Raw genomic sequence first — 19,513 nt, 5'->3', positions numbered from 1 at the left:
TTCTGAGATGATCATTGCAGGAAAAGATAAAATAATATCTATTGCATCATTTGATCTTGGGAAGCATGGCATGTCTATGGTTTCAGATTTTTTTCCTTGAGGAGGCTTTGAAGGATAAGCCTCAAACACTTGAAGATATCAGTGTTGGTTCTGATATTGTGGTGGACTGAACCATCAAAGTGGTTGCCTGATAGTGCTGCCCCTTCTTGCATGCTTTGTGGAGCACGTTTTCATCCAATAATTTGCACTCGGCATCACTGCCGATTTTGTGGTGGAATATTTTGTGGTGGCTGTTCAAAGTGTAGAAGCTTGATGCCCCCGAAATTCATGACTTCAGATCCTCGAAGGGTATGTGATGTTTGTGGAGTGCGGCTTGAGTGTATCCAGCCTTATATAATGAATCGGTTCAGTCGTGCTTGTCAACTTCCAACACAAGACTTGACAGACCTGAGCACCTTGAGGTCATGGATAAACATCCCATGGGCGGTCAAAATGGAGTATGAGATCTACAAAGCTGCAAATTCCATCTACGGCTATTGTATGTCATACACTTTTGTCTCTGATGTTCTTCATTATTTCATTGTTTTCCCTAGAAACCATTTGTTCTTGTGCCTTTGATTCTTCAGACACATTTTCTGCTCAACCAGTATGTATCAATGCTATGCCATTCATTAGCTGTCAGTTAATAAATCTTATAGACAGTCCCAAATCTCCAGACTAGCTGAAACTTCTATAAATAGTTTGCAACTCTACCATATACAAAAAAGAAAAACCCTGGTCCTGTATGATTTTTTTGTTCCAAGATAATCAATTTCAACAGTTGTATCTAAAATCTTTAGATTGTGGCATTCATGTTTTACATGAAATGGAAATTTGATTGTGGCATTCATGCTTCCCAAGTATTTTGGCAAAACATTTTTCTCTACAAACTTGTAGCACAGTGCCTACTGCCTAGCTTCTCAAGAAACCTTGTATATTTGTGGCTAGTTGTTACCAGGAACGTTTATCCTAGTTTTCACAATGTCTTGATTGCTTCAAATGTCAAGCATTATTGTTGTGCAGTTATCTTTAGATTTGCTCCAACTTAGGACACAAGTAAGTGATCTAACCATGTATTATCTTGGAAACCGCCCCAGAAATGAACTTATTGTTTTTAGCATTTGTCAACACCATGATTAGACCATTCAAATCCGCATTTCCCCTTTATAATACACTACTGCTGTAGTGATGCATGGCTAAAGCACTGCATAGATATTCCAATCTTGTATTTACTCTTTTGCTGATTCCATTTATAAGCTAGTCATATGCTTCTCAGAATCTCAGGACCTCAGTAAAGTTTACTCTCTTTTTGTCTTTTTATTTGGCTGGCATGCTGCTTGTTCATTTTGCAGTTAATATGGATGTAATCATGAAATGGTCTTTGCTTGCTGTATTCAGGTAGGAGATCTTAAAGCTGAGAAGTCAATCCCTGATTCAATTCTCAGAGAAGCAAAAGGGCTTGCAATAATCACTGAGGTAAAGGTTGGAATGATGCTTACATACAAAATTGGTACTGGACTAGTGGTTGCTCGCAGAGCTGATGGTTCTTGGTCCCCTCCTTCTGCCATCTCTACTTGCGGTCTTGGATATGGAGTTCAGGTGATCTGTTTCACCAAGTAAAGTTGAGTTTTTATTATAACTAATGCCTTCTTAACACTGGAAACATTTGTCTGTATTTTGTACCTTTCAGGCTGGAGGCGAGTTAGCTGACTACATTATTGTTCTTAGGAACACAGATGCCATCAAAACTTTCAGTGGAAATGCACATATGTCAATTGGGGCTGGTATTAGTGCTTCTGCCGGTCATCTTGGACGAGCGGCAGAGGCTGATTTCCGTGCTGGTGATGGTGGTTATGCTGCATGTTACACATATAGTAAAAAAAAAAAACCCTGCGAGGGTATAGTTGTAGCAAAGGTATGATTTAACGAATTTTCCTCTTTTAACTTTTGCAACTTGGCCACATTGCTGTAGGGAAAGTACTCCTAATGTTCCTGATACTGGTCACCAGTCAGTAATTTTAAAAAAAAAATAGACAGGACAAAGCTTATAGATTACAGCTGGTTTTGTCGTTAGTGACAAGCTGACAGTTCCTTGACTGACTCGCATTAATCTCGTTTCTTGGTTGTAAACTCCCTTGCACTATTTTTGTCAATTTTTTAATCCAGTTCTATCTGTTTACTAGTGAGTTTTTGTCCAAGCGGCATGTTTCTGACAAACAACCAGACACTATACTTCCATGTTCTCTTCAGTTCAACAGAATTTGAAGATTATAATGGGAATTCAGCCATTAAGTTCTTTTGTGGAAAGTAATTTGCGACTGTTCTTGAAGCACATATTTCTAACATTCCTGAAGAGTCCACTTTTCTATAATCATGCATAGTGTAGACCTAGATTTTTATTTCTGGAAAAAATGTGGTCCATAGACCTTTAGCCATGTGATCACCATGGTGGCCAATTGGATTGCTTATGGCAGCTAAAAACAGATTCTGAAGAGCTTCAACTTCCAGGCAGTTGAATAAAGGTAGTCTGATGCCACAGATAGCTGCCTCGACGGAGGACAACTAGATAATCTAATGAATCAACATATGTTGCTGTAGGAACGTTGAACCATTGTTAGCGTAGGCATACATAGTGAGTGCTAAGTGGAGCAAAACTGAGCATCATTTGCTATCTTCATTCTTGCAGCATTATAGTACTATACAGTGCACAGCTTCATTAATTATTGATGGACGAAGCACAGTGTTTCCAGTTTTCATTTTGATTGCTAATTTTGTACTGTTGAGGTCAGATGTCAATGATGAACATATCTGTTTAAACTCTGGTAGCGGTGTACTGCAAAAGCTTTACTTTTTGTCACTATTTGTTCTTCGTTTTTCTGGCAAGTGCCTTTGTGGGCTGCGCACTGAATGGAAGTGTGGTATCCACTCGAGACTTTGTAAATGTTCGATTCTATTGCGGCCCAGTTAAGGCATCAGAAATCCTTCTTGGCTCGCTGCCCAGGCCACCTGCTGCTGCCACTCTATACAAAGCTTTATCTGTATTATACGATAAGATCAAAAAGGAAGCCACTTGTCTTTAGTTTCTGCGACACAGTATACACCACCTGGTGAATTGTTTCGGGGTAATCGCTTTGCCCTCTTTACCTTAATTCCTAGCTGGTGATGAAGCAAGTGCGCACTTGGCCGGCCATTGTCACATCCAACAGTTGTACCTGGAACCGCAAAACCACTCTGCAAACGCTGTAAATATGGCTGCATTTCGTGAGGAAAGAAAGGGAGTCCATTTGTTCAGCTGCTGTGCCAGAGTGAACTCTGAATCCATTTGCTACGCTGGAACCATCTTGCTTTCAGATAGGCAAAGCCTTTGGATGCATGTTGATTATATTATACTCCCTCTGTTTCAAAATGTAGGTCGTTATGACTTTTTTAGATTCATATATTTTGCTATGTATATAGACATACGCTATATCTAGATGCATAGCAAATACTATGAATCTAGAAAAGTCAAAACGATCTACATTTTAGAACGGAGGGAATAACTTTATAAGTAATATCTTCCTAAAGTGTCTTCGTGAGAGGAGACGGGGCGGAGATCATCTGTCGCGAGAACCTGAAGCTGGCAGCAGCGTACAAAGTCCCTGGATCGTACTGCTGCCGGCGGCTCTGCTCGTGTTTTCCCAAATAATCCGTATGAATGATGGCATTAATATGTAGTAGTACAGTTCAGGAGAGGTGAGACCCGATTTTAGGGCCGCAGCGAAGCCTTTTTGTGTACGCTGCACGTGAGCACCAGTCTAGCGTCGTGCAGATTCAGCTGCCCCCAGTCGTGAACTTTTTCGTGATCAGCCTGCAAGGACGGCTGCTTCTGTCTTCATTGATGCCATGCTATTCAGATTCTGGTTTTGTATGCTGAGAACAAGCTGATCACCACAGAAACACACACCACATGACGGACTTTTCTTTTGGACAAGAAACATGTATTAACATGAAGTAGAATGGGGATTATATGAGCATAAGGTATCTCCCCGTATATTACAACACAGGAGATGGCAATATCTGTATTAGAAAATAAATAAATAAATAAAAAAACCAGAAATTATCAAGTCCAAATATCTTGCTCCTTTTTTCTGATATAAATTTCTACCCTATAATGTCTTCCGGAAAATATTATAGTCACACTCGAGCTAAAATTGAGACCAGTGCTATAACAATAACAACACTCGTGCAAGAAAAATGCAAGTGAAATAACCTGACATGACTGGCTGATTCTGAAGAAAAGGATAAAACCAACCCAATATAGATGCCTCCACTGGAATTTGGACACCATAAGAAATCAATGCAACAGTAGAATATGGCAGCACCATGTGTTAAGCTGATGCTGAAAATCCGGAAAAAGGATATCCGGAAAAAATGGAACCTAAACTAAAGTTGTAAACACATTAATCAGCAAAGGCACGACAGAACCAGTGAACGATCCATAAAATGTACACACTTTCGACACAAGTACAATGACAATAGCCAGATCAAGGACAACTGGAGCTAATTTACAAGGGCACATGAATGCCACAGGAATCTCAGCTACTGCTGAAGGATGACACCATTTCTTCAACTTTTCTTAAGGTTTCCTGCAAGCACTCTGTGTTCCCTTGCATTTTTTTTCCTTTTCATTTTTTTGAGAAATTGAAAAAAAAAGAAACGAAGAAAAAATGAAATAAATAAGTTAAAGATTTGCTTAGGCTAGAACAAGTTCAGATCCCTGAAAGAGGATGGGTATCATCTCCAGAGGACCATGGTACGATCTCTGAATCCCTTCTCTCTTTCTACAAACACCGAACCCATAAAATAGAGGAGCACCGTCCAAATAAATATGAAAATTAATTCCCAGACGAAAAAGAGGCACCATCTCTGCAGCATGATCAGGCGGGATCGGCACGGGTCTTTGAGCTCCCAAGGGTGAGCTCCAGCTCATGCTCATCTGAGGCGCACTCCTCATGTATCCGTTCCCCCTCCCATGCCTTCACCAGGCCAGGCGATTCATTGTTGCCATTACTGCTGCTCCCAAAGGCAAAGTCATCCGGTGCACCATCCACCATATTCACATCATGATGGATTGGCACACCACCCATCACCGGAGAACATGTTCCGCTCTGTCCAGGGGTGCACATCCTTGAGGTGCTGGCAATATTCTCCTTGAAAATACCGAAAGGATTCGGTGCCACAAGGCTGTAAGTTGGAGATGAAGGACCAGCAGATGAAATTTGAAAACCTGCTAGCCATGCTGGGTCTGGAGCAACCTGGTGGCGGCCAGGGCTTGGCGGTTGGGAGTTGGGAAGAGACGCATAGTTTGATACAGCCCATGGTGGCTGAACACTTGGGTTCTCCCAGTCGGTCTTGATGCGAGGAGTGCGAGTTGGGGAGCTGGATGGAGGTGTTACTGGTGCACTGATGGAGCCACCATTGAAGTAGAGATGATGAAGCTGTGGGAACTTAGAGGAGGAGGCAATGGAGGAACTCGAGGAAAGATTCTTCAGCCATGGGATAAGAGAGCTGCCTTCAACACCACCAATGAAGTTGTTCCCACCAAGAGTGATGTGAGAAGAGGATCCGGAGCTTGGAAAGGAGGAGGATGCAGGGCTCGGGTTGTATGAAGCCCTTGGACTAGGTTGATATGAAGAGCAGGGGCTTGGTGATGCAGACCTTCCAATTGGATCATGACGTTCTGCTGCTGTTGGTTTACATCCCTGAAACATGGAGAAATTCGTCACTTAACAATAAGCATGCAATTGTTCACTAAAAAACAACTTTTAAGTGCACTGAAGAATTGTTGCCAAGCAGAAAATGAAAGTAACGGAAATTGTCCTGAAGCAGCTGGCTCTAACAGCAATTAAGAGAACAAATCAGACACAACCATGCCAAGTTTAAACAATAATAACATGATAGTTGCCAATGAAGTCAACAACTTGCTTATTCACCATGCTTTTGTAAAGGTCATGTATACAGATGCAAGTCCAAAGCCCAAACAAATTATACAGAAGATTTGGATGAAGTAGTTGCAGTACTCTGCAATTTAAATTTTTTGGCTACAGCTTACAAACAAAGATTTACCTATTTTTCTATATGTAAATCAAGTACAAACCTCCAAATTTTCAGTTATCAACAATAAATTGACAGAAGCAATTCAAAAGCTTCTAAAACTATCTATCTTAAAATTAGGTTGCATGTGAAGGTAATATACTTGTTAGAGCAAAGCCCACCGCACCATTGTGTGTGTGTGTGGGGTGGGGGGGGGGGGGCTAAATAAGGCAGACACAAATGAGTAAATACAAGTACTGCAAACTCAATAAACCAAAAACAACCAACCAACACACGGTATGGGAATTTCAAGGTTTCTATCCTGGCTAAGTCAAGATTCGTGTTATCTGCCAAAATTGGAACAAGGCTCGAAAACAAAGCAAAAATGGCTGCTTTTGGTTTCTGAAAGCAATGGCAGCATTTGCACATGGCAAAAAGATTTTAGCAAGAGAATCATTTTGGACTATGCTTTGTGCTTTTCTGAAGCCAACCAGTAACCCCTTCTTTTACAGCATCAACCCAGATGTGAAATGCAGCAGTCTGTCATGCTCATGCTAGGTATCCTATAACTTCACCGTTAACTTTAACCCAACTGATTCCTAAACTGAACCGAACCGCCTCCTCTGGGAGCAAGGAAATGTTGCAATTGGAAAGAAAAAAAAATAAAAACTTCAGGTTAGCTCTTAGAAGATTTTGACCATACTACAAACTACAAAACCGTTATGGCAAACAAAGCAGGCCATTCCCAAAAATTGCCTTCAGTGCATCAGAATAGAAGCAGTATTCCTTCGACATACAAAAAGAAATTTTGGAAATGCTAATTTTAGAGCACGCCGAACTAATCAAGCCGCATTGCATTCCCCGTTGGGGTGCAAACCCAGCTCCCATTTCCCTGACCCCGACAGCAGTACAGCCTAGTAGCACCAAGCAGAGCAATGCATCCCCAAGAAAGGAACGGAGCTGGAAGCAAGCGAAACTGGTCCGAACCCAACAGAATTCAGGGGCGTGCAACACCACAGCCGGCGCATCCAAAGATGAATCCATCGGACCAGCGAAAGTCGCTGCATTGCGTTCCCCATTCCCAAACCCAGAACAGAGCAGCACGAGCCTCCATGCAAAAAGAAAGAAAAAAAAAAGTCCAACGGAATGGAACAAGAATCTGCCGGCGAAACTACGTGCTAGCCGAAACAAGCAAGCAAGCAAACACGGTGTAGGGGTGCTCAGATCGCAGCAAGGGGTGAAGAGCAGGACGACGGGGGGAGTGACCTTGCGGTAGGTGGTGCCGTCCGGCTCGACGGTCCAGCCGGCCTCGTTGCAGAGCGCCTTGAGCACCTCGTTGTTGTCGCAGTGCTTGGGGAGGTTGTAGTTGCCGTAGGCCCTGAGCCCCGCGAAGATCTTGGCGGCGATCGCGCGGCGGCGGCGCTCCCTGCGGCGGTTGTTCTCGCGCTCCCTCCACGTCGGGACCCGGGTGCCCCCGAGCCCGCCGCCGCCGCCGGCCCCCGCGCCGCTCGTCATCTGCGGATCTCGCGGATCTGCCCCCGGGCGGCCCCCCGAGCGCGGCTTGCTCCTCGCGGCCGCCGCTGGCCTCGCCCCCGCCCGCTCGCTTTGTTTATTATTTCCAGGGAGGAATTGGGGGGAGGAGCAGGAGAGTCCGGAGCGGAGGAGGAGGAAGTAGTAGTCTGAACGCAGCCGCTGCTGCTGGCCTGCTGCTGCCCCTCTCCTTCCTCCTATTGTAAACCCAGCTGGGGGAGTGAGAGAGTGAGGGTGGCCGAAGCTGTAAGCAAGCAAGCAAGCCAGTAACGGTGATACCAGTTACCGGCTCGCTCTCTACCACCCAGCGCGGCGTTTGACGTTTTTACCCCCGCGCCGGAGCCCGGTGGAAGCAAGCTTTGCTCGCCCGTTTCGGCGTTTCCTGCCGGTTTCTCCTCGGTTCCTGGGGGCGCTCCGTCCGGGCGCGTGGCCGGGGGCGGGGACCGCCCGGCGCGGCGGGGGCGGGGCGAAAGGCCCTACGGCATGGCATCGCGCATCGCGCGTCGCGCTCGCCACGAGACGACGACGACGCTAGCTGCTGCCGTGCTGCGGCGCCTGCCTGCCCCTGCTTTCCTGCGGTGGCGCCCGCCGCTTGCTCTGCTTGGTTTGTCTGTGTGAGAACCCCCAATTTAATATTATTTTAAACGAATCGACAGTCATTATCATACATATGAGAGTTAACACGTGATTACCGAAGAGCGTGCCACGTGTTATCCCACATCTAGAGACATGAATAACCGACACGTCATTCATCCAAAATAATATCAAATCCAGTAGTCCCGGTATGCGCTCCAACATACGTCCAGAATCAGCATATGCACATACCGTTTACAATCGAATACATCGCCAAAAATCCACAAAGACCAGTTTTATATTATCAGAGTTCCCGACTTAATATTACAAGTTCAATATAGGTGGGTTTCAAGCTTCACTTACAAGTCTTGGGCTCACGAAAATCATATTAAACCGAAACATAAAGTTTATTGCATTTACATGCTCTCCCGAAGCTCGATTACGATAAAGACTTACTAAAGTAATGGCGTCTTGCTCAAGAACATCATTACAGCCACCACGACCTACTCTTCCCCCGTGTTCGTATCAGCGGGGTAGAAGTGGCCGAACACCACTTCCGGCTCACCTACAACTAGTTTTAGAAAGCACCCTGAGTACGAATGTACTCCGCAAGACTTACGCGATTAAATAAGCAAGGATCATGTATTGGCTCAAGTAAAAGCTTTAAGGTTAAGTAATTATTGCATAAGCATTAGCTTTCTACACTATCACCTATCAGAATTAATTAATCTTGCCCAATCCCAAACACTTTTAGTTGATTAAGAGAGTAATATAATCTATAACCGATCATAACTATAACATGAACCATTCCCAACACAAACAAAATTCTATGAGGAGTTCATGGGATAAAGAGCTTACTCATAACCAAGAGCGCGGCAATTCGAATTGATTATAACCTTGCAAGGGTGTACTACTTTACCCACACGACGCAAGGACCATGCGACTCACCCAACCGATCACGCCGGGCAAGGGGGTACTCACGTCAACCGTTCCCAACAAGGCTCGATCATTGAACCTCACACATAGATTACGAGTAGAGACTTCGTTCCACCAGGGACATCTCTAAACTTTCCTACACATAGGTCCACCTGGGGACACACTAAGCCTCTCTGCATAGCCCGAAGCCACGTATCTAGGACTGCACATCAATGATCAAATCAAAGAAGGTAATTGGCTCATCCGTTCCATTATATTGGATATGTGGTAGCATGGAAAGGTGCTCAAAACCAACGTCGTCCACTCGGTCCTTAATCGATCCAAGCAGACTATGCCCATGTGACTTCATTCTCTAGGCCCTAACATTCCGCTCGAATCTCGATACTGCACTCCACTTGCCCCAAATGCTCAAGTGCGATCAAGGATAATCAGGTAAGTGCGATACTCCAAACTATTCCTTTCTAGCAAGCAATGTAAGTATTCTAAGCAGGGCTAAGCATCTAGTCAGATTAAGTTATTAACTGACTAACAAGTGACAAGGACATTGATAACAATTCAAGGAAGGGTAATGCAAGAGAGTAGATACCAAAATGCAATACATACATACTATATAACCCCATATTACCCAGTGATGTAACTAACTAACTCAGATTAAATAGGAGTAAGGAATCATGCTTAGCTGCTTGCCTGGGTTAACTTCAGACTCGACCACGAACGGGATTCCGGGTTCAGGCTCCACGGACTCGGCAGGTTCCACGGGTTCGACCTCCGGCGGTTCGGTCACTAAAATGCATGAATGCGATGCAAGAATTAAGAAACGAAATAAACAATAAGTATAAATCATGAAACAATTTGAGCATGTAGAGAACAATGCAAAGAACTCATGAAAATTGGTTTTGCAGCAAAACCATTTCCCTATAAATAACCATAAATAGATCAATTTTCAGCTACTCTAAGCAAGATAAATCGGGAAAGGAATGCAACTGAACTAAACAAATCTAAGAAAATTATCTTAGATACTAGACAGTAACACAAGGCTAACAAAATTGGTTTTGCCATTTTACCACTTTTCAGAAAAAAGTTCTATATTAACCCATTTTCAGACAAAGTATAGGAAAACAAACTAAAACTTTGATAAACAGCAAGAAAGCATGTGAACAAGCTGCACCAATGAAAACTAAACCTCACAAGGAGTCTAAAAAAATTTAGTTTGACATTTTTCGAGCAGAGCACAAATAAATAAGCATTAAACTCACTTTTGCAAGATAAAACTATAGATAAATCTATAGTAAGGTAACATGCAAACAAATATTTTTTCTAAGTAGATCTCAGCTAGAGGAATCCAACAAAATAAGTTTCATAATTTTTGGAGCTATACATGAATTTCTACACATTTTGCAAATTTTCAGCACAAATAAACTCGTTTGAAAACGCTAGACGTACCCCGCAGGGCCAGCCCAGGCGCCGGCAGGCGGGCCCGACGGGCAGGGGCTCCCCCGGGCCAGGTCAAAGCAGGCCGGGCGGCCTTGACCCGGGGTGCACACGCGCGGCGACAGCGGCGGCGGCGGCGGCGGCGCGAAGAGGCGGGGCCGGAGTGGGGGAAGGGAAGGCGCGCACGGGGTGGAGGGAACGGCGGTGAGGCTCACCAACGAGTTGGACGGCGGCAGAGGGGCGGCGCGACGAGCAGGGGCGGCGGCGGGCGGGCCGGCGCGGCGGCAGCCCTGCAGGGGAGGGGAAGGGGCCGGATGAGGGCCAAAATCAAAGGAGGAGAGGGAGGAGAAGCTCTCCTTGCGCGGAATCGGCGAGGGGGCTCACCGAGGCGCCGAATCGCGGCGGCGAGGAGCTCGGCCGGCGGCGTCAATGGAGGGGAAGGGCTAGGGTTTGGGGCGTGGAGCGAGGCCGGTCGCGCGCGGATAAGGAGAGGGCGAGGGGAGGAGTGAAGGGGCGGCACGGCTCGTGAGGATGGCCGGCACGTGGCACGGAACGCGAGGATGGACGCCGGCCACGCGTGCGCGCGGCGCCGAGCGGAACAGAGAGAAGGGAGGGAAGGGGAGGCTGACAGGTGGGGCCCGGCGGGGATTTTCTTTTTCTTTTTTTTCCAGGGCTGTGACAGTCTGCGTCGGCGGCGTCCGCTGGCCCGGCCTTTGCAGGGGAGGCCTATGCCAGTTTCGATGAGTTCCCGGGCGTTTCGTGCGTGGATCCGGGCGGTTGCGGCCAGCTCGATGATGATGCGTGTCGCGCGCACCGGCAGTGTTGTCCGGTGCATCGGTACTAGTACTGTTGTGCAAGTTTTTTTTTCCCCTACCGTCCCGGGATTGTGTTGCCAAAAGAATCCCGCGGCTCCAACAGGCAGATGGATGCTCCGCGCATGGCCTTTGACTTTTGGATGGAGCGTGAGAGTAGTACGTGCTCAGTGGATGACGTTCCCCCTTTATTTCCGTAATCCCGTTGCCCGTTGGGAAGCTCTAGATGCTATCCACTGCCACACCGCACTTCCACACGCCATAGCTCTTGTTCTGTTGCAAACGGGCGGGTCTCATCTCATCTCTGCTACTCTCCTACTTGCCTACCCGCCGCCTAGCTCAAAGCCTCAGACGTCGTCCATTTGTCAAAGCCTTGTAGACCTTACTTTAAAAAAAAACTTGTATCGTAGACCCACAAGTATAAAACACATACTATAAAATAGTTGTACCTCGTGGAGTTTAGCTTGGTAATGTATCTTCTCTGCGATCGAGAACCGCGTTTCGTTGACAGCTGACACGGCATCCATCCCACATTTAACTAGGGCCTACTTGGCGTGCAACAGCGCATCACCACCATCACCCAAGCGGGAAATTTATTTTCATAAATCCGCTCTCCCACGCAAGCCATATAGTGATTATTTTCAAAAAAAGAGAGAAGAAAATCACAGGCCATGGAATTGGCGAACGGAGCAGCAGCAGGTTCATGCATGGGCATGGCCCCTGCTCTCGATGGTCCAGTGCTCTCTTTCCCCTTGCTTGGGATCATCCCATTTCCAGGTCCCCAACCAAGCCGTCGTCTCTCTCTCTGACGCACCGTGACCACTCTCCCTCTCCCTCCCTTTTTTTTTTTTCTGTTGCTGACTGCTGCCGTCGGCTTATCTGGCAGCAGCTCAGTCACGAGCTGCTGCCAGAGGTCACAGGAACAGACCACGGGGAGTTAATTTTCTGAATGTCACTGAAATTTTTGTTAATTCTTTGAATGCCACTAAATAATATTTAAGAGTTTTTTTGTCTATGATATGTGGGGTCAATGACAATTAAAAAATTGACTAAAATTTTAATGGCATTGAGGGAATTGGCTCGCGGATGGTGGCGAAAGACAGGACTGTAGCGCGCGCCTGCCTGCCGTATCTCCGTATCTTGTTGGCAGCACTCGTGAGATGACTCGCGAGAGGGAATTTGGCTGCATCCGTCTATCTATGCTCCCCATCAGACTTGAGCGTGCATGCGCACCGTCTCCTTAATTAATTCCTTTTTCTCTGTTTTTTGGTTTGCTCGGTCAAAATCATGAGATTAGCTTCGTTCAAACCTACGTTCCGAGCTTCCGATAGTCGCAGCGGATCATTCTTCTTTAGAGAAAAGGAGTTTCTTTAGGCTTTGGTTCTTACCCCTGTTTTGACTTGAAATTGTAATTTTGTCTCAATTTTCTAACGGTGAGAATTTTTCCGCTTTTGTTTTTAAACAAAGGGGTAGTTTACTCTTGTCGGGTACCACAATTAGGGACACCCTAATCGGGGTACTAAGGTCACCAAAAAAACGCAAATATATGTTAGGCAACGGGGTCCACGAAGGCCCACGACATCCTTCCAATCTGGAAGAAAGGAAATGACTCAAAAAAGCCCAGCATGCGGCCCATTTGCACCCCTCTCGGACCCGCGGGGCGATCTCCGCCTCGCTCGAGGGCTCCCATCGGGACCCTAGATTGCGCCCCGCATCTCCGCCTCGCTCGAGGGTAGCGAATCTACCCTCGAGCGGGCAAATCATCTCCGCCTCGCTCGAGGGTAGCGGACCTACCCTCGAGCAGACAACTCATCTCCGCCTCGCTCGACGCCACCCTTCGGCGTAAGGGACAAACGGCCCTGCCCCTCACCCGCCCGTCGTACGGAGGCATCAAGTGCCAACCACTCCTCCACAGTGCCCAGGACAGACGGCTTCAGGCCGCCATTCCCCACAGTGGCTGTGACCGGAGTCCCATCCGCCAACTCCGGTCACTGCTCCGCCATCCCGGGAGCTGTGGCAATACTGTGGGACCTGCGACGCGGGACGAAGCGCGCTCGGCTCAGTTCCCATCACTATTCTGCCAACTCCGGCTGTCCGGACTCCACCTCACCCGCGCGTATGGCGCCGGGCCCGCCTCCTGCTCGGGAGGGGGTCCGGTGTCGCCACGAGCGCCTCGAAGAGGGACGCCCAGCGCTAGCGGCCGGAGGCCCGGACCTCCGCCCCTCGAGGGGTCCGGGACCTCCACGCGACCTTCGGACCTCCTTAGTGCGCACGCCGGCACTTTGTCCAGGGGGGTCCGGGGTCGCCACGTGCCCCGGTACTGCTGGAGCACGCAAGACCCTGACCTGCAGGGCCCACGAAACGCCACCACGCCACATTTGGAGGACTGTACACCCCACAGCGACGACCACGCCGCCTGTTGGGGTTGGCAGGACACCGGCGCGATCTCCGCGAGGACAAGGACAATGCCCAGGACGACCGCCACGCCCGACGCCATACCCCACAGTGTACTTCCCACAGTACTCGACTGTTGTATCCCCACAGCTCGGGGAGAAACGACGACTTTCCGCGACCCCCTGTACATGTACCCGTCCCTCCTTGTGTCTATAAAAGGAGGAGGCGGGCTTCCCTTAAGGGGGTCGGTCGGCTCTCTAGGCATTACACCGCACGCAGAGCACATACTCGCTTCTAGCCCCAACATCGCTACTCGCCACGCTCAACTCCTCTTCTAGCAGAGACTTAGGAGCCTCCCTCCCTCTCTCGCCTCGCTTGTACCCCCGACTACAAGCACTCCGGGTGCAAGATAATACAGTGCCCTCGCACGCCCTCTTGCTGGACGTACGGCCCCGTGGCCGGAACCAGGATAAACCCGTGCGTTACTGTGTTGCCTCTTGCATCAACATCTGGGACGAGGAAACACGCAGCATTTACTAGTTGGGATCCGGACCCCCGGGTCAGGACACCGACAGTTGGCGCGCCAGGTAGGGGCTTGCTGCGTGACATTTTCTCTCTTGTTCCCATTTGATCTCCAGGGATGGCGGGCCGATCCAACCCATACCCCATGGGCGTCTCGGATCCGCTCCCAGCGGGATATGTGATCTACCTAGTTACCGATCTCGTTGTAAAATCCAGGAAGGCGGACGACCTAGTTACCGATCTCAGGATCACATTCGGTTGCCTACGGGCCAAAGGGGTAAAACTCAACCCCGAGAAGTGCGTGTTCGGGGTGCCTCGAGGCATGCTCTTGGGCTTCATTGTCTCCCAATGGGGCATCGAACCCAACCCTGAGAAATCTCGGCCATCACTCGGATGGGACCGATCCAAGACCTAAAGGGGGTACAGAGCATCATGGGATGCCTAGCGTCCCTCAGCCGGTTCATCTCGCGTCTCGGCGAGGAAGGCTTACCCCTGTATCGACTCCTGAGGAAAGCCGAGCGCTTCACGTGGACCCCCGAGGCTCAGGAAGCCCTCGACAGGCTGAAGGCATCGCTCACTCATGCCCCCATTCTCACACCACCCACAGACGGCGAGCCCCTCTATCTGTACATAGCTGCGACGACCCAAGTGGTCAGCGCGGTGATCGTTGTTGAAAGACAAGAGGAGGGCCATGCTCTGCCCGTCCAACGGCCGGTGTACTACATCAGCGAGGTGTTGTCTGAAACTAAGACACGCTATCCGCAGATTCAGAAGTTACTCTACGCAGTAGTTTTGGCTCGGCGCAAGCTGCGCCACTACTTCGAGGCCCATCCCGTCACCGTGGTCTCGTCTTTCCCTTTGGGAGAGATAGTCCGCAACAGGGAAGCCGAGGGTAGAATTGCCAAATGGTCTGTGGAGCTGATGGGAGAAACTCTCTTCTACGCCCCCCGCAAAGTGATCAAGTCTCAAATCTTGGCTGACTTCGTGGCTGAGTGGACGGACATTCAGCTACCCCCATCACAAATCCAGGCCGAATGTTGGACCATGTACTTCGACGGGTCGGTGATGAAAACCGGCGCCGGCGCCGGCCTCCTCTTCATCTAACCCCTCGGAGACCACATGCGATACGTGATACGCTTGCACTTCCCAGCGTCTAACAATATGGCGGAGTACGAGGCCCTCCTCAGCGGCCCCCACATCGCCATCGAGCTCGGCGTCAAACGCCTCGACGTGCGCGGTGACTCTCTACTCGTCATCGACCAAGTGATGAAGGAGTCTAGCTGCCACGACCCAAAGATGGAGGCATACTGCAAAGCAGTGCGCCGCCTCGAAGACAAGTTCGACGGCCTAGAACTCAATCATGTCCCGCGTAAGTACAACGAGGACACCGACGAACTAGCCAAGATCGCGTCGGGGCGGACCACTGTCCCCCCGAACATCTTCGCTCGCGACATCACCAATCCCTTCGTCGAATTCAAGGATCCGACGGAGCCAAGCCCCTCGTCCACCTGGCCCTCTGGTGGGAACCCCCCGGCGGACGAGGTCGAGCCCATGGACATTGACTTCGGGACCTCCTCCGCGGATGAGGCCGAAGCAATGGAGGTCGACGAGGCCCCCACTTCGGAAGATTGGCGCGCCCATTACCTTGACTGGATGATTCGAGGGGTCCTACCCTCGAACAGCACTCAGGCGCGGTGCCTCGCGAGGCGGGGCAAGTCCTTATTCCTAATCGACAACGAGCTATACAAGCGCAGTCCCTCGGGAGTCTTGCAGCGATGCATCCCCATCCCCGAGGGCAAGGAGCTGATCCGCGACAATCACGCTGGCATCTGCGGCCACCATGCCGCGCCACATACCCTCATGGGCAACGCGTTCCGGCAAGGTTTTTACTGGCCCACCGCAGTCGCCGACTCCACCGACGTCGTGCGGACCTACGAGGGTTGCCAGTTCTACGCTTGAAAAACACATCTCCCGGACCATGCTATGCAAACCATCCCCATCACGTGGCCGTTTCCCGTGTGGGGACTGGACATCGTCGGTCCGCTGCAGAAGGCACCCAGGGGCTTCACCCACTTGCTGGTGGCAATCGACAAATTCTCCAAGTGGATCGAGGCTCGACCCATCGGCAAGATTAAATCCGAGCAAGCCGTTTTATTCTTCACCAACATCATCTTTAGGTTCGGGGTCCCGAACTCGATCATCACCGACAATGGCACCCAGTTCACAGGCAAGATGTTCTTGGCATTCTGTGACAATTTCCACATACGTGTGGACTAGTCGGCTGTGGTGCACCCACATACGAACGGGCAAGTGGAGCGCGCCAATGGCATGATCCTCCAAGGACTGAAGCCAAGAATCTTCAACAAGTTGAACAAATTTGGCCGAAGGTGGCTCACGGAGCTACCCTCGGTCATTTGGAGCCTGTGGACGACCCCAAGCAGAGCCACAGGCTTTACCCCATTCTTCCTCGTATATGGCGCCGAGGCCATACTCCCCATGGACTTGGAATACGGATCGCCAAGGCTCAAGGCATACCAAGAGCAGCAAAACTAGCGAGCTCGCGAAGACTCGCTGGATCAAGTGGACGAGGCTCGAGACGTGGCACTCCTACACTCTGCGCGCTACCAGCAGTCTTTACAAAGATATCAAGCGCAGAGAGTCCGGCGCCGAGACCTCAACAAAGGGGACTTGGTGCTGAGGCTTCGACAGGACAGCAGGGGCCGCCACAAGCTCTCCCCGCCATGGGAGGGCCCGTACATAATCGCCGAGGTGCTCAAACCCGGCACGTACAAGCTGGCGAACGACAAAGGTGAAGTCCTCACCAACGCTTGGAACATACAACAGCTATGTCGCTTCTACCCTTAGAATTCCGAGCTATTTGTACATCGTTTGTACTCGCATTTTCGATTTCCCGAAATAATAAAGAAGTACGCTTTAGTTGTTTATTTTTGGGAACCTTCCGGACCCTCGAGGGCTCGGACGCGCACGAACACTGAGGTATGCTTGGCTTTACCCTCGGCAAAGCCAAACCTCCCTCGGGAGCTACTACGGGGGGAACCCCCGAACGTCCCCAAATCGCCAATATTTTTTCGAAAAACTTCCGTCTCGTCTCTAAGCTTCGCGTACACTTGGGAAAAACGGACGCGAGGCATAAGCAACTACGGTACGGGGCCGGCCGAGCCGTGGGGCCGCCTACGCCTCCGGGATATGGCACCCCCTCACCACCCGACGCCTACATCGCTTATGAACGCGAAATTCCTCGCAGAAGTTTACCTAAGTCACGTACGAGAACACGGAGGTAGAGTAAAGAAAACGCGGGCTCGAACGCACAAGGCCTCGATGGGCCACACTGTCGATTTTAACAATAACAAATTCATAAATATAAAGTGCAATTACAACGAACACTAATCTATTACATGGGCTTCGAGGCCCAGTCTATCTACAGGTTGTCATCCCCCCTCTGTGGATCTGCGACAGCGTCGAATTCAGCTATCGGGGGGATGTCGGCTTCGAGGTTCTCGGCAAGCACCACGACGAACTCCTCGGCGGCTGCGTCGGCGTCGTCCATGATGGCTGACGCAGCATCTGCATCGACATCGTCAGGAACCACGTACCCCGACGACACTCTCTGCAGGTCCATGAGGTAGTGCGTCGAGGCCACGGCGAGGGCGCGAAGGACACCGAGGCGGAAGGTGCTCTTGGCATGCTCAGCGATCCGGCCACCTAGCGCTCGCAGGCGGCTGATCACCGAGCTACCAGACACGGCACCCTCCTCCTCGAGCTTCTGGCACACGCTCATGGCGGTCCGCTCTAGGTCAGCGTACTCCGTCCGAGCCACCATGAGCGCGATGCCTACTGCCTCTTTCTCCGCGGTCTCGTCCACCACTCTCTGCCTCAGCTCTGATCAAAGGAATCAAGATCAGCTGCGAAAAAGTAAAATCCAACTACAGCGAAATTTCGAGTACTTACCCACGATGCTCTTCTGCGCCTCCTCCCTCTGGACTCGGGCGGCCTCCTCGAGCGAGGACAAGGAGTTTTCCTTCTCCTTGAGGGCGGCCTCCACATTCTGGATAGCCACCTCCTTCTCCTCGAGGGCTTTGCCCTTTTCCTGGAGGGTCCCGGAGAGCGTGACGACGGTCACCTCTTTCTGGAGAAGCTCGGTCACCTTCTGCTCAAGCGCCGTCTTAAGGTGTTGCAGCTCGGCAGTCTGCTCCTCGGCTTCCCGAGCCTTCTGCTCCGCTGCGGCCCTCTGGACGTCACGCTCGCCGGTAACCCGCGCTAGCTCCTCCTCCAGCGCCTGCTGACGCGCCCCCAGATCCGTCATCCTGGTGTTGGCCTCGATGTTCTTGAGCACCAACTCGGCATTGTGCTGCCCGAGCCAGCCTATCTGGGAGTGCAGCCAGGTCATCTCGGCGCTCTTTCTGTGCGAGATATCCCTCAGCCGCTGTGAAAGGAAAGACGTGGGTAAAACAAGCAAAATCAGGGCCAAAAATATGAATGATTCTCGGGGAGGAGCCGCTTACCTGGCTGATCTGGTAATCCGTCATTCGATGGAGCTCCAGGGCGCGTTCGAGGTGGTTCTGAATCTGAGAACCTACCTCGAACTGTGCCTGCCAGACGGCCTCCTCCTCTCGCTCATTGCGGAGACGCTCCGGGGGGACCACGGACTGGATGATTGCCCCATGCTGGGTCCTCCCGGATGTGCCCTCATCGAGCACCTCTGCGCAGGCCGACGTGAACTCGGTGATCTTGTCGGCGGCGCTCGCCGCAGCAGCGGGGTCGATGTCTCTCGAATCCTCGTATTCCCCGCTGCTGTCCAGCAGCTGCACCACAGGGATCATGATGTCCATCGCCGCCTGCGCCATCACCGTCGGCGCCGTCATTACCGCAACAACACCCACGTCCTGGGCCTCTCCGGGCACCAAGACGCGGGTTTCCTCCACCATCGGTGCCCTCTGCGCCGACTCCTCTTCGACTCCCTCGACCCCAGCCCCCGGGGGCCCAGGGACGAGGGTCTCCGCCTCCGCCTGGATGGTGGGGCGCTCCTACGCACCCCCACCAGATCCTTCCTCTACGACCGGCCGGGCGGCGCTATCCACGCCGCTCCGACCGACCTCGGCTTCGACGTCCAGCCGGGCGGCGCTGTCTGCGCCACGACGGGCGGCCTCCCCCATGGCGCCAGCCAGAGCAGCTGCTTCAGCTCC

General features: G+C 50.5%; 2 protein-coding genes across 2 annotated transcripts; one reads left to right on the top strand and one right to left on the bottom strand.

Moving 5' to 3' along the window:
* Positions 1 to 544: 544 nt before the first annotated feature.
* Positions 545 to 3,330, top strand: LOC120704804 (LAS seventeen-binding protein 3-like). Its single transcript, XM_039989329.1, has 3 exons — positions 545 to 1,638; positions 1,730 to 1,954; positions 2,923 to 3,330. The coding sequence occupies exons 1-3, from the start codon at positions 1,414 to 1,416 to the stop codon at positions 2,944 to 2,946; spliced, it is 474 nt and encodes a 157-aa protein (XP_039845263.1). The 5' UTR covers positions 545 to 1,413; the 3' UTR covers positions 2,947 to 3,330.
* A 1,152-nt stretch (positions 3,331 to 4,482) lies between these two features.
* LOC120704803 (protein BZR1 homolog 3-like) lies at positions 4,483 to 7,866 on the bottom strand. Its single transcript, XM_039989328.1, has 2 exons — positions 7,378 to 7,866; positions 4,483 to 5,780 (listed from the first exon to the last, which is right to left on the bottom strand). The coding sequence occupies exons 1-2, from the start codon at positions 7,624 to 7,626 to the stop codon at positions 4,956 to 4,958; spliced, it is 1,074 nt and encodes a 357-aa protein (XP_039845262.1). The 5' UTR covers positions 7,627 to 7,866; the 3' UTR covers positions 4,483 to 4,955.
* Positions 7,867 to 19,513: the final 11,647 nt, after the last annotated feature.

Source organism: Panicum virgatum, chromosome 4K, assembly GCF_016808335.1.
Source record: "Panicum virgatum strain AP13 chromosome 4K, P.virgatum_v5, whole genome shotgun sequence".
In the NCBI taxonomy this organism is placed as follows: Eukaryota; Viridiplantae; Streptophyta; class Magnoliopsida; order Poales; family Poaceae; genus Panicum; species Panicum virgatum.
This window is presented reverse-complemented; position numbering and strand designations above follow the sequence as displayed.